General features: G+C 47.6%; 1 protein-coding gene across 1 annotated transcript in view; it reads left to right on the forward strand.

Moving 5' to 3' along the window:
• Positions 1 to 16,204, forward strand: part of LOC311140266 (myosin-11-like) — a gene marked incomplete at both ends in the record, with an annotated part of 66,322 nt that overhangs the window by 29,650 nt on the left and 20,468 nt on the right. The window contains 8 exons of the mRNA XM_084175237.1: positions 7,465 to 7,473; positions 11,348 to 11,500; positions 11,601 to 11,704; positions 13,648 to 13,792; positions 14,574 to 14,786; positions 15,013 to 15,225; positions 15,457 to 15,618; positions 16,018 to 16,146. Coding sequence (XP_084031363.1) covers positions 7,465 to 7,473; positions 11,348 to 11,500; positions 11,601 to 11,704; positions 13,648 to 13,792; positions 14,574 to 14,786; positions 15,013 to 15,225; positions 15,457 to 15,618; positions 16,018 to 16,146 — 1,128 coding nt within the window. The remainder of the gene's footprint in view (positions 1 to 7,464; positions 7,474 to 11,347; positions 11,501 to 11,600; positions 11,705 to 13,647; positions 13,793 to 14,573; positions 14,787 to 15,012; positions 15,226 to 15,456; positions 15,619 to 16,017; positions 16,147 to 16,204) is intronic.

Here is a 16,204-nt window from a genome sequence, read left to right on the forward strand (position 1 = left end):
CTCTCAGGTGAGACTTAGACCTACAGGACTAACAGGTGAGACTTAGACCTACAGGACTAACAGGTGAGACTTAGACCTACAGGACTAACAGGTTAGACTTAGACCTACAGGACTAACAGGTGAGACTTAGACCTATAGGACTCTCAGGTGAGACTTAGACCTACACGACTAACATGTGAGACTTAGACCTACAGGACTAACAGGTGAGACTTAGACCTACAGGGCTAACATGTGAGACTTAGACCTACAGGACTAACAGGTGAGACTTAGACCTACAGGACTAACAGGTGAGACTTAGACCTACAGGACTAACAGGTGAGACTTAGACCTACAGGACTAACATTTACATGCAGGTAATTTACTTAGACCTACAGGACTAACAGGTGAGACATAGACCTACAGGACTAACAGGTGAGACTTAGACCTGCAGGACTAACAGGTGAGACTTAGACCTACAGGACTAACAGGTGAGACTTAGACCTACAGGACTAAATGGTGAGACTTAGACCTATAGGACTCTCAGGTGAGACAGACCTACAGGACTAACAGGTGAGACTTAGACCTACAGGACTAACAGGTGAGACTTAGACCTATAGGACTAACAGGTGAGACTTAGACCTACAGGACTAACAGGTGAGACTTAGAGCTATAGGACTCTCAGGTGAGACTTAGACCAATAGGACTCTCAGGTGAGACTTTGACGTACAGGACTAAAAGGTGACACTTAGACCTACATGACTAACAGGTGAGACTTAGACCTACAGGACTAACAGGTGAGACTTAGACCTATAGGACTAACAGGTGAGACTCAGACCTACACCACTAACAGGTGAGACTTAGACCTACAGGAATAACAGGTGAGACTTAAACCTACAGGACTAACAGGTGAGACTTAGACCTACAGAACTAACAGGTGAGACTTAGACCTATAGGACTCTCAGGTGAGACTTAGACCTACAGGACTAACAGGTGAGACTTAGACCTACAGGACTAACAGGTGAGACTTAGACCTACAGGACTAACAGGTGAGACTTAGACCTACAGGGCTAACAGGTGAGACTTAGACCTACAGGACTAACAGGTGAGACTTAGACCTATAGGACTCTCAGGTGAGACTTAGACCTATAGGACTAACAGGTGAGACTTAGACCTACAGGACTAACAGGTGAGACTTAGACCTATAGGACTAACAGGTGAGACTTAGACCTACAGGACTAACAGGTGAGACTTAGAGCTATAGGACTCTCAGGTGAGACTTAGACCAATAGGACTCTCAGGTGAGACTTAGACGTACAGGACTAAAAGGTGACACTTAGACCTACAGGACTAACAGGTGAGACTTAGACCTACAGGACTAACAGGTGAGACTTAGACCTATAGGACTAACAGGTGAGACTCAGACCTACAGCACTAACAGGTGAGACTTAGACCTACAGGACTAATAGGTGAGACTTAGATCTATAGGACTAACAGGTGAGACTCAGACCTACAGGACTAACAGGTGAGACTTAGACCTACAGGACTAACAGGTGAGACTTAGACCTACAGGACTAACAGGTGAGACTTTGACCTACAGGACTAACAGGTGAGACTTAGACGTATAGGACTAACAGGTGAGACTTAGACCTACAGGACGAACAGGTGAGACTTAGACCTACAGGACTAATAGGTGAGACTTAGACCTACAGGAATAACAGGTGAGACTTAGACCTACAGAACTAACAGGTGAGACTTAGACCTACAGAACTAACAGGTGAGACTTAGACCTATAGGACTCTCAGGTGAGACTTAGACCTACAGGACTAACAGATGAGACTTAGACCTACAGGACTAACAGGTGAGACTTAGACCTATAGGACTCTCAGGTGAGACTTAGACCAACAGCACTAACAGGTGACACTTAGACCTACAGGACTAACAGGTGAGACTTAGACCTATAGGACTAACAGGTGAGACTTAGACTTACAGGACTAACATGTGAGACTTAGACCTACAGGACTAACAGGTGAGACTTAGACCTACAGGACTAACAGGTGAGACTTAGACCTATTTGACTCTCAGGTGAGACTTAGACCTACAGGACTAACAAGTGAGACTTAGACCTACAGGACTAAGAGGTTAGACTTAGACCTACAGGACTAACAGGTGAGACTTAGACCTACAGGGCTAACAGGTGAGACTTAGACCTACAGGACTAACAGGTGAGACTTAGACCTATTTGACTCTCAGGTGAGACTTAGACCTACAGGACTAACAAGTGAGACTTAGACCTACAGGACTAACAGGTTAGACTTAGACCTACAGGACTACCAGGTGAGACTTAGACCTACAGGACTAACAGGTGAGACTTAGACCTACAGGGCTAACAGGTGAGACTTAGACCTACAGGACTAACAGGTGAGACTTAGACCTATAGGACTCTCAGGTGAGACTTAGACCTATAGGACTAACAGGTGAGACCTAGACCTACAGGACTAACAGGTGAGACTTAGACCTACAGGACTAACAGGTGAGACTTAGACCTACAGGACTAACAGGTGAGACTTAGACCTATAGGACTCTCAGGTGAGACTTAGACCTACACGACTAACATGTGAGACTTAGACCTACAGGACTAACAGGTGAGACTTAGACCTACAGGACTAACAGGTGAGACTTAGACCTATAGGACTCTCAGGTGAGACTTAGACCTACAGGACTAACAGGTGAGACTTAGACCTACAGGACTAACAGGTGAGACTTAGACCTACAGGACTAACATTTACATGCAGGTAATTTACTTAGACCTACAGGACTAACAGGTGAGACATAGACCTACAGAACTAACAGGTGAGACTTAGACCTATAGGACTCTCAGGTGAGACTTAGACCTACAGGACTAACAGATGAGACTTAGACCTACAGGACTAACAGGTGAGACTTAGACCTGTAGGACTAACAGATGAGACTCAGACCTACAGCACTAACAGGTGAGACTTAGACCTACAGGACTAACAGGTGAGACTTAGACCTATAGGACTAACAGGTGAGACTTAGACCTACAGGACTAACATGTGAGACTTAGACCTACAGGACTAACAGGTGAGACTTAGACCTACAGGACTAACAGGTGAGACTTAGACCTACAGTGCTAACAGGTGAGACTTAGACCTACAGGACTAACAGGTGAGACTTAGACCTATAGGACTCTCAGGTGAGACTTAGACCTACAGGACTAACAGGTGAGACTTAGACCTACAGGACTAGCAGGTGAGACTTAGACCTACAGGACTAACAGGTGAGACTTAGACCTACAGGACTAACAGGTGAGACTTAGACCTATTTGACTCTCAGGTGAGACTTAGACCTACAGGACTAACAAGTGAGACTTAGACCTACAGGACTAACAGGTTAGACTTAGACCTACAGGACTACCAGGTGAGACTTAGACCTACAGGACTAACAGGTGAGACTTAGACCTACAGGGCTAACAGGTGAGACTTAGACCTACAGGACTAACAGGTGAGACTTAGACCTATAGGACTCTCAGGTGAGACTTAGACCTATAGGACTAACAGGTGAGACCTAGACCTACAGGACTAACAGGTGAGACTTAGACCTACAGGACTAACAGGTGAGACTTAGACCTATAGGACTAACAGGTGAGACTCAGACCTACACCACTAACAGGTGAGACTTAGACCTACAGGAATAACAGGTGAGACTTAAACCTACAGGACTAACAGGTGAGACTTAGACCTACAGGACTAACAGGTGAGACTTAGACCTATTTGACTCTCAGGTGAGACTTAGACCTACAGGACTAACAAGTGAGACTTAGACCTACAGGACTAAGAGGTTAGACTTAGACCTACAGGACTAACAGGTGAGACTTAGACCTACAGGACTAACAGGTGAGACTTAGACCTACAGGGCTAACAGGTGAGACTTAGACCTACAGGACTAACAGGTGAGACTTAGACCTATTTGACTCTCAGGTGAGACTTAGACCTACAGGACTAACAAGTGAGACTTAGACCTACAGGACTAACAGGTTAGACTTAGACCTACAGGACTACCAGGTGAGACTTAGACCTACAGGACTAACAGGTGAGACTTAGACCTACATGGCTAACAGGTGAGACTTAGACCTACAGGACTAACAGGTGAGACTTAGACCTATAGGACTCTCAGGTGAGACTTAGACCTATAGGACTAACAGGTGAGACCTAGACCTACAGGACTAACAGGTGAGACTTAGACCTACAGGACTAACAGGTGAGACTTAGACCTACAGGACTAACAGGTGAGACTTAGACCTATAGGACTCTCAGGTGAGACTTAGACCTACACGACTAACAGGTGAGACTTAGACCTATAGGACTCTCAGGTGAGACTTAGACCTACAGGACTAACAGGTGAGACTTAGACCTACAGGACTAACAGGTGAGACTTAGACCTACAGGACTAACATTTACATGCAGGTAATTTACTTAGACCTACAGGACTAACAGGTGAGACATAGACCTACAGAACTAACAGGTGAGACTTAGACCTATAGGACTCTCAGGTGAGACTTAGACCTACAGGACTAACAGATGAGACTTAGACCTACAGGACTAACAGGTGAGACTTAGACCTGTAGGACTAACAGATGAGACTCAGACCTACAGCACTAACAGGTGAGACTTAGACCTACAGGACTAACAGGTGAGACTTAGACCTATAGGACTAACAGGTGAGACTTAGACCTACAGGACTAACATGTGAGACTTAGACCTACAGGACTAACAGGTGAGACTTAGACCTACAGGACTAACAGGTGAGACTTAGACCTACAGTGCTAACAGGTGAGACTTAGACCTACAGGACTAACAGGTGAGACTTAGACCTATAGGACTCTCAGGTGAGACTTAGACCTACAGGACTAACAGGTGAGACTTAGACCTACAGGACTAGCAGGTGAGACTTAGACCTACAGGACTAACAGGTGAGACTTAGAGCTATAGGACTCTCAGGTGAGACTTAGACCAATAGGACTCTCAGGTGAGACTTAGACGTACAGGACTAAAAGGTGACACTTAGACCTACAGGACTAACAGGTGAGACTTAGACCTACAGGACTAACAGGTGAGACTTAGACCTATAGGACTAACAGGTGAGACTCAGACCTACACCACTAACAGGTGAGACTTAGACCTACAGGAATAACAGGTGAGACTTAAACCTACAGGACTAACAGGTGAGACTTAGACCTACAGAACTAACAGGTGAGACTTAGACCTATAGGACTCTCAGGTGAGACTTAGACCTACAGGACTAACAGGTGAGACTTAGACCTACAGGACTAACAGGTGAGACTTAGACCTACAGGACTAACAGGTGAGACTTAGACCTACAGGGCTAACAGGTGAGACTTAGACCTACAGGACTAACAGGTGAGACTTAGACCTATAGGACTCTCAGGTGAGACTTAGACCTATAGGACTAACAGGTGAGACTTAGACCTACAGGACTAACAGGTGAGACTTAGACCTATAGGACTAACAGGTGAGACTTAGACCTACAGGACTCTCAGGTGAGACTTAGACCAATAGGACTCTCAGGTGAGACTTAGACGTACAGGACTAAAAGGTGACACTTAGACCTACAGGACTAACAGGTGAGACTTAGACCTACAGGACTAACAGGTGAGACTTAGACCTATAGGACTAACAGGTGAGACTCAGACCTACAGCACTAACAGGTGAGACTTAGACCTACAGGACTAACAGGTGAGACTTAGATCTATAGGACTAACAGGTGAGACTCAGACCTACAGGACTAACAGGTGAGACTTAGACCTACAGGACTAACAGGTGAGACTTAGACCTACAGGACTAACAGGTGAGACTTAGACCTATAGGACTAACAGGCGAGACTTAGACCTACAGGACGAACAGGTGAGACTTAGACCTACAGGACTAATAGGTGAGACTTAGACCTACAGGAATAACAGGTGAGACTTAGACCTACAGAACTAACAGGTGAGACTTAGACCTACAGAACTAACAGGTGAGACTTAGACCTATAGGACTCTCAGGTGAGACTTAGACCTACAGGACTAACAGATGAGACTTAGACCTACAGGACTAACAGGTGAGACTTAGACCTACAGGACTAACAGGTGAGACTTAGACCTATTTGACTCTCAGGTGAGACTTAGACCTACACGACTAACATGTGAGACTTAGACCTACAGGACTAACAGGTGAGACTTAGACCTACAGGACTAACAGGTGAGACTTAGACCTATAGGACTCTCAGGTGAGACTTAGACCTACAGGACTAACAGGTGAGACTTAGACCTACAGGACTAACAGGTGAGACTTAGACCTACAGGACTAACATTTACATGCAGGTAATTTACTTAGACCTACAGGACTAACAGGTGAGACATAGACCTACAGAACTAACAGGTGAGACTTAGACCTATAGGACTCTCAGGTGAGACTTAGACCTACAGGACTAACAGATGAGACTTAGACCTACAGGACTAACAGGTGAGACTTAGACCTGTAGGACTAACAGATGAGACTCAGACCTACAGCACTAACAGGTGAGACTTAGACCTACAGGACTAACAGGTGAGACTTAGACCTATAGGACTAACAGGTGAGACTTAGACCTACAGGACTAACATGTGAGACTTAGACCTACAGGACTAACAGGTGAGACTTAGACCTACAGGACTAACAGGTGAGACTTAGACCTACAGTGCTAACAGGTGAGACTTAGACCTACAGGACTAACAGGTGAGACTTAGACCTATAGGACTCTCAGGTGAGACTTAGACCTACAGGACTAACAGGTGAGACTTAGACCTACAGGACTAGCAGGTGAGACTTAGACCTACAGGACTAACAGGTGAGACTTAGAGCTATAGGACTCTCAGGTGAGACTTAGACCAATAGGACTCTCAGGTGAGACTTAGACGTACAGGACTAAAAGGTGACACTTAGACCTACAGGACTAACAGGTGAGACTTAGACCTACAGGACTAACAGGTGAGACTTAGACCTATAGGACTAACAGGTGAGACTCAGACCTACACCACTAACAGGTGAGACTTAGACCTACAGGAATAACAGGTGAGACTTAAACCTACAGGACTAACAGGTGAGACTTAGACCTACAGAACTAACAGGTGAGACTTAGACCTATAGGACTCTCAGGTGAGACTTAGACCTACAGGACTAACAGGTGAGACTTAGACCTACAGGACTAACAGGTGAGACTTAGACCTACAGGACTAACAGGTGAGACTTAGACCTACAGGGCTAACAGGTGAGACTTAGACCTACAGGACTAACAGGTGAGACTTAGACCTATAGGACTCTCAGGTGAGACTTAGACCTATAGGACTAACAGGTGAGACTTAGACCTACAGGACTAACAGGTGAGACTTAGACCTATAGGACTAACAGGTGAGACTTAGACCTACAGGACTCTCAGGTGAGACTTAGACCAATAGGACTCTCAGGTGAGACTTAGACGTACAGGACTAAAAGGTGACACTTAGACCTACAGGACTAACAGGTGAGACTTAGACCTACAGGACTAACAGGTGAGACTTAGACCTATAGGACTGACAGGTGAGACTCAGACCTACAGCACTAACAGGTGAGACTTAGACCTACAGGACTAACAGGTGAGACTTAGATCTATAGGACTAACAGGTGAGACTCAGACCTACAGGACTAACAGGTGAGACTTAGACCTACAGGACTAACAGGTGAGACTTAGACCTACAGGACTAACAGGTGAGACTTAGACCTATAGGACTAACAGGTGAGACTTAGACCTACAGGACGAACAGGTGAGACTTAGACCTACAGGACTAATAGGTGAGACTTAGACCTACAGGAATAACAGGTGAGACTTAGACCTACAGAACTAACAGGTGAGACTTAGACCTACAGAACTAACAGGTGAGACTTAGACCTATAGGACTCTCAGGTGAGACTTAGACCTACAGGACTAACAGATGAGACTTAGACCTACAGGACTATCAGGTGAGACTTAGACCTATAGGACTCTCAGGTGAGACTTAGACCAACAGCACTAACAGGTGAGACTTAGACCTACAGGACTAACAGGTGAGACTTAGACCTATAGGACTAACAGGTGAGACTTAGACCTACAGGACTAACATGTGAGACTTAGACCTACAGGACTAACAGGTGAGACTTAGACCTACAGGACTAACAGGTGAGACTTAGACCTATTTGACTCTCAGGTGAGACTTAGACCTACAGGACTAACAAGTGAGACTTAGACCTACAGGACTAAGAGGTTAGACTTAGACCTACAGGACTAACAGGTGAGACTTAGACCTACAGGACTAACAGGTGAGACTTAGACCTACAGGGCTAACAGGTGAGACTTAGACCTACAGGACTAACAGGTGAGACTTAGACCTATTTGACTCTCAGGTGAGACTTAGACCTACAGGACTAACAAGTGAGACTTAGACCTACAGGACTAACAGGTTAGACTTAGACCTACAGGACTACCAGGTGAGACTTAGACCTACAGGACTAACAGGTGAGACTTAGACCTACAGGACTAACAGGTGAGACTTAGACCTACAGGACTAACATTTACATGCAGGTAATTTACTTAGACCTACAGGACTAACAGGTGAGACATAGACCTACAGAACTAACAGGTGAGACTTAGACCTATAGGACTCTCAGGTGAGACTTAGACCTACAGGACTAACAGATGAGACTTAGACCTACAGGACTAACAGGTGAGACTTAGACCTGTAGGACTAACAGATGAGACTCAGACCTACAGCACTAACAGGTGAGACTTAGACCTACAGGACTAACAGGTGAGACTTAGACCTATAGGACTAACAGGTGAGACTTAGACCTACAGGACTAACATGTGAGACTTAGACCTACAGGACTAACAGGTGAGACTTAGACCTACAGGACTAACAGGTGAGACTTAGACCTACAGTGCTAACAGGTGAGACTTAGACCTACAGGACTAACAGGTGAGACTTAGACCTATAGGACTCTCAGGTGAGACTTAGACCTACAGGACTAACAGGTGAGACTTAGACCTACAGGACTAGCAGGTGAGACTTAGACCTACAGGACTAACAGGTGAGACTTAGACCTACAGGACTAACAGGTGAGACTTAGACCTATAGGACTCTCAGGTGAGACTTAGACCTACACGACTAACATGTGAGACTTAGACCTACAGGACTAACAGGTGAGACTTAGACCTACAGGACTAACAGGTGAGACTTAGACCTATAGGACTCTCAGGTGAGACTTAGACCTACAGGACTAACAGGTGAGACTTAGACCTACAGGACTAACAGGTGAGACTTAGACCTACAGGACTAACATTTACATGCAGGTAATGTACTTAGACCTACAGGACTAACAGGTGAGACATAGAGCTACAGGACTAACAGGTGAGACTTAGACCTACAGGACTAACAGGTGAGACTTAGACCTACAGGACTAACAGGTGAGACTTAGACCTACAGGACTAACAGGTGAGACTTAGACCTGTAGGACTAACAGATGAGACTCAGACCTACAGCACTAACAGGTGAGACTTAGACCTACAGGACTAACAGGTGAGACTTAGACCTATTTGACTCTCAGGTGAGACTTAGACCTACAGGACTAACAAGTGAGACTTAGACCTACAGGACTAAGAGGTTAGACTTAGACCTACAGGACTAACAGGTGAGACTTAGACCTACAGGACTAACAGGTGAGACTTAGACCTACAGGGCTAACAGGTGAGACTTAGACCTACAGGACTAACAGGTGAGACTTAGACCTATTTGACTCTCAGGTGAGACTTAGACCTACAGGACTAACAAGTGAGACTTAGACCTACAGGACTAACAGGTTAGACTTAGACCTACAGGACTACCAGGTGAGACTTAGACCTACAGGACTAACAGGTGAGACTTAGACCTACAGGACTAACAGGTGAGACTTAGACCTACAGGACTAACATTTACATGCAGGTAATTTACTTAGACCTACAGGACTAACAGGTGAGACATAGACCTACAGAACTAACAGGTGAGACTTAGACCTATAGGACTCTCAGGTGAGACTTAGACCTACAGGACTAACAGATGAGACTTAGACCTACAGGACTAACAGGTGAGACTTAGACCTGTAGGACTAACAGATGAGACTCAGACCTACAGCACTAACAGGTGAGACTTAGACCTACAGGACTAACAGGTGAGACTTAGACCTATAGGACTAACAGGTGAGACTTAGACCTACAGGACTAACATGTGAGACTTAGACCTACAGGACTAACAGGTGAGACTTAGACCTACAGGACTAACAGGTGAGACTTAGACCTACAGTGCTAACAGGTGAGACTTAGACCTACAGGACTAACAGGTGAGACTTAGACCTATAGGACTCTCAGGTGAGACTTAGACCTACAGGACTAACAGGTGAGACTTAGACCTACAGGACTAGCAGGTGAGACTTAGACCTACAGGACTAACAGGTGAGACTTAGACCTACAGGACTAACAGGTGAGACTTAGACCTATAGGACTCTCAGGTGAGACTTAGACCTACACGACTAACATGTGAGACTTAGACCTACAGGACTAACAGGTGAGACTTAGACCTACAGGACTAACAGGTGAGACTTAGACCTATAGGACTCTCAGGTGAGACTTAGACCTACAGGACTAACAGGTGAGACTTAGACCTACAGGACTAACAGGTGAGACTTAGACCTACAGGACTAACATTTACATGCAGGTAATGTACTTAGACCTACAGGACTAACAGGTGAGACATAGAGCTACAGGACTAACAGGTGAGACTTAGACCTACAGGACTAACAGGTGAGACTTAGACCTACAGGACTAACAGGTGAGACTTAGACCTACAGGACTAACAGGTGAGACTTAGACCTACATGGGCTCTCTGTCTTACTTCACAGAACAACTGGTAGGGGAAACATTGAACAAATATAGGATGTTCAGCTGACAGGAAAACCTTCTCAGAGCGATAGATAAACAGATATTATTTCTCGGTTGTCCCTCCTGTCTAATACTTTGTTTTCTAAGTAATATATGTTGGGGCCTTTGAGGCTAAAGTGAACTACATCACACTACCACAACATGTTTATGTTCATCTGTATCCCTCTCTCCCTCTCTCCCTCTCCCTCTCTCCCTCTCTCCCTCTCCTCCTCTCTCCCTCTCTCCCTCTCTCCCCTCTCCCTCTCTCCCTCTCTCCCCTCCCCCCTCTCTCTCCCTCTCCCTCTCTCCCTCTCTCCTTCTCTCCCTCTCTCCCTCTCTCCCCCTCTAGGAGTTGTTGGCAGAGGAGACTCGTCAGAAGCTGAACCTATCAGGTCGTCTACGCCAGACAGAGGATGACAGGAACAACCTTCTAGAACAGCTGGAGGAAGAGACAGAGGCCAAGAGAGGGGTGGAGAGACAGGCCTCCAACCTCAACATGCAGGTCAGTGGGGAGGGAGGGAGCGTGAGAGAGAGAGAGAGAGAGAGAGAGAGAGAGAGAGAGAGAGAGAGAGATTGACCTTTGACCCTTTCTCTCTCTTCAGTTGTCTGACTGTAAGAAACGTCTGGATGAGCAGCAGGGGACAGTGGAACTGCTGGAGGACGGGAAGAAACGCCTGCAGAGAGACCTGGAGGCTGCCAACTCACAGTACGAGGATTAGACATATATAATATATACTGTATATAATAGTTATATATTTGTAATAAACATATGTAGGATCTTAATTTTATCACTCAATTTTTTGCTGAGAATGTTCTTGCACCTCAGGAAATGCAGATGAGCTTCGTGATTTAAATACATTCACTGAAAACTGGCATTAACACACTTTTTTTGGCTAGGTAATAGCAACATTATGGACTTTAAAAACATTCAAATCCTGTTGCTGCAAGATTATTTTACTGCAACAATACTGGTCAAATGAAGATCCTACATCTGTATAGCCATATATAATATATATACACTGCTCAAAAAAATAAAGGGAACACTAAAATAACACATCCTAGATCTGAATGAATTAAATAATCTTATTAAATACTGTTTTCATTACATAGTTGAATGTGCTGACAACAAAATCACACAAAAATTATCAATGGAAATCAAATGTATCAACCCATGGAGGTCTGGATTTGGAGTCACCCTCAAAATTAAAGTGGAAAACCACACTACAGGCTGATCCAACTTTGATGTAATGTCCTTAAAACAAGTCAAAATGAGGCTCAGTAGTGTGTGTGGCCTCCACGTGCCTGTATGACCTCCCAACAACACCTGGGCATGCTCCTGATGAGGTGGCGGATGGTCTCCTGAGGGATCTCCTCCCAGACCTGGACTAAAGCATCCGCCAACTCCTGGACAGTCTGTGGTGCAACATGGCGTTGGTGGATGGAGCGAGACATGATGTCCCAGATGTGCTCAATTGGATTCAGGTCTGGGGAACGGGCGGGCCAGTCCATAGCATCAATGCCTTCCTCTTGCAGGAACTGCTGACACACTCCAGCCACATGAGGTCTAGCATTGTCTTGCATTAGGAGGAACCCAGGGTCAACCGCACCAGCATATGGTCTCACAAGGGGTCTGAGGATCTCATCTTGGTACCTAATGGCAGTCAGGCTACCTCTGGCGAGCACATGGAGGGCTGTGCGGCCCCCCAAAGAAATGCCACCCCACACCATGACTGACCCACCGCCAAACCGGTCATGCTGGAGGATGATGCAGGCAACAGAACGTTCTCCACGGCGTCTCCAGACTCTGTCACGTCTGTCACGTGCTCAGTGTGAACCTGCTTTCATCTGTGAAGAGCACAGGGCGCCAGTGGCGAATTTGCCAATCTTGGTGTTCTCTGGCAAATGCCAAACGTCCTGCACGGTGTTGGGCTGTAAGCACAACCCCCACCTGTGGACGTCTGGCCCTCATACCACCCTCATGGAGTCTGTTTCTGACCGTTTGAGCAGACACATGCACATTTGTGGCCTGCTGGAGGTCATTTTGCAGGGCTCTGGCAGTGCTCCTCCTGCTCCTCCTTGCACAAAGGCGGAGGTAGCAGTTCTGCTGCTGGGTTGTTAACCTCCTATGGCCTCCTCCACGTCTCCTGATGTACTGGCCTGTCTCCTGGTAGCGCCTCCATGCTCTGGACACTACGCTGACAGACACAGCAAACCTTCTTGCCACAGCTCGCATTGATGTGCCATCCTGGATGAGCTGCACTACCTGAGTCACTTGTGTGGGTTGTAGACTCCGTCTCATGCTACCACTAGAGTGAAAGCACTGCCAGCATTCAAAAGTGACCAAAACATCAGTCAGGAAGCATAGGAACTGAGAAGTGGTCTGTGGTCACCACCTGCAAAACCAGTCCTTTATTGGGGGTGTCTTGCTAATTGCCTATAATTTCCACCTGTTGTCTATTCCATTTGCACAACAGCATGTGAAATGTATTGTCAATCAGTGTTGCTTCCTAAGTTGACAGTTTGATTTCACAGAAGTGTGATTGACTTGGAGTTACATTGTGTTGTTTAAGTGTTCCCTTTATTTTTTTGAGCAGTGTATATAACTAACCATATGTAACTATATGTTCCTCCTTCATGGTGTGGTTGTAGGTACGAGGAGAAGGCGTGTGCCTATGATAAACTGGAGAAGAACAGGATCAGACTACAGCAGGAACTGGAGGACATTCTGATGGACCTGGACAACCAGAGAACCTTGGTCTCCAACCTGGAGAAGAAACAGAGGAAGTTTGACCAGGTTAGGAGTCAATTCAACTCAATTCAATTTGATTCAATTCAACTTCATTTAAATTAATTTCAATTCAACTCAACTTCATTTATCCCCTCAGGGGCAACTAAGAAAGGCAAGTCAGTAACAAGAATGATCATAATCAACACAACACCCTCCACATAAAACGGACAGTACACAACAGATATAATTTCTTAGCCTGGTCCCATATCTGTTTGTGCTGTCTTGCCAACTTTTAACACATATTATCTTTGCATCCACCTGTGAAAATCAGTTATTTGCTCACCCCCTCCTCTCTCCCCTCTTCCATCTCTTCCCCCTCTCCTCTCCCCCCCCCCCCTCCTCCCCTCCCCCCTCCTCCCTCCCCCCTCTCCTACCCTCCCCCCCTCCCCCTCTCCCCTCTTCCCCCTCTCCTCTCCTCCCCTCTTCCCCCTCTCCTCCCCCCTCCTCCCCCCTCTCCTCCCCTCTTCCCCCTCTCCTCCCTCCCCCCTCTCCTCCCCTCCCCCTCTCCTCCCTCCCTCTCTTCTCCTCTCTTCCCCCTCTCCCCTCTTCCCCTCCCCCTCCTCCCCTCCCCCCTCTCCTCCCCTCCCCCTCTCCTCCCCTCTTCCCCCTCTCCTCCCCTCTTCCCCCTCTCCTCCCTCCCCCCTCTCCTCCCCTCCACCCCCCCCTCTCCTCTCTTCCCCCTCTCCCCTCTTCCTCCTCTCCTCTCCTCCCTCTTCCCCCTCTCCTCTCCCCCCTCTTCCCCCTCTCCTCATCTCCCCTTCTCCTCCCTCCCTTTCCTCTCTCCCAGATGGTAGCGGAGGAGCGTTCCATCTCCAGTAAGTATGCTGAGGAGCGTGACCGAGCGGAGGCGGAGGCCAGGGAGAAGGAGACACGGGCGCTGGCTCTGGGGAGGGCCTTGGAGGAGGTGCAGGGCTCCCTGGAGGAGCAGGAGAGGAGCAACAAGGCCCTCAGGGTAGAGATGGAGGACCTGGTCAGCTCCAAGGACGACGTCGGGAAGAACGTGAGTGTGTTTGTATCTCTCTCGCTGTCTTCATCTATCACTCTGTCTTTCTCTCCCTCTGTCTCTCTCTCCCTCCCTCGTTCTCTTGTTCTCTCCCTCTGTCTCTCTCTCCCTCCCTCGTTCTCTCTCTCTTTCTCTCTCTCTTTCTCTCTCTCTCTCTGTCTCTCTCTATCGTGCCCCTGAGTTTTCAGGTTAATTGTGACTGATTGTGTTGTCGGTTGTCCAGGTCCATGAGCTGGAGAAGGCTAAGCGAGGTCTGGAGGCGGTGTTGGATGAGATGCATACCCAGATGGAGGAGCTGGAGGATGAACTACAGGTCGCGGAGGACGCTAAGCTACGTCTGGAGGTCAACATGCAGGCCATGAAGACACAGCATGACAGAGACCTACAGGGACGTGATGAACAGGGGGAGGAGAGGAGGAAACAACTACTGAAACTGGTAGGAGACAGGGGGAGGAGACAGGGGGAGGAGAGGAGGAGACAGGGGGAGGAGAGGAGAAGCTGGAGTCCGTCCACCCCTCCCTCTCCTCCAGGTGCATGAGCTGGAGTCGGAGCTGGAGTCGGAGCGGAGGCAGTGTGTGGGTTGCAACAGCCGTCTAACCTCTCTCTCTCTCTCCCTCCTGCTTTCTCCCTCCCCTCTGCCTCCCTCCCCTCCCTTCCTCTCCTCCAGGTGCGTGAGCTGGAGGGTGAGCTGGAGGAGGAACGGAGGCAGCGTGCGGGGGCGACAGCAGGGAGGAAGAAGCTGGAAGGAGAGGTGAAGGATCTGGAGGACCAGGTGGAAGCCACCAGTAGGGGGCGTGACGAGGCCGTCAAACAGCTACGCAAGATACAGGTCAGTCACACAGACACCACACACCTCTTCCTCCTCTTCCTCCTCCTCCCCTCCTCCTCTTCGCCTCTTCCACTCCCACCAGTAGGGGGCGTGATGAGGCCGTCAAACAGCAGAGGAAGATACAGGTCAGTCACACAACACTGAGAACCTGGATGTAGGGGGAAGTTGTCTGTAGACGGTCTAGAACAACACTGAGAACCTGGGTGTAGGGGGAAGTTGTCTGTAGACGGTCTAGACGGTCTAGACGGTGCAGACGCTGATCCTGGGTGTAGGGGGACGCTGATCCTGGGTCAGTTTAGCACTTCTCCACTAATGACCTCCACTCTCCTCCCTCTCCGGCTCCTATTCCTTCCCCTCTCCTCCTCCCTCTTCCTCTCCTCCTCCCGTCTTCCTCCTCAGGCCCAGATGAAGGAGCTCCAGAGGGAGGTGGAGGATTCCCGTGCAGCCCAGAAGGAGGTACTGTCCTCGGCCAGAGAGTCAGAGAGGAGAGCCAAGACCCTGGAGACCGGCTTCATGCAGCTACAGGAGGTACAGTCTCTCTCTCTCTCTCTCTCTCTCTCTCTCTCTCTCTCTCTCTCTCTCTCTC

The sequence above is a fragment of the Coregonus lavaretus genome (genome assembly GCF_964263955.1).
Source record: "Coregonus lavaretus genome assembly, chromosome: 2".
In the NCBI taxonomy this organism is placed as follows: Eukaryota; Metazoa; Chordata; class Actinopteri; order Salmoniformes; family Salmonidae; genus Coregonus; species Coregonus lavaretus.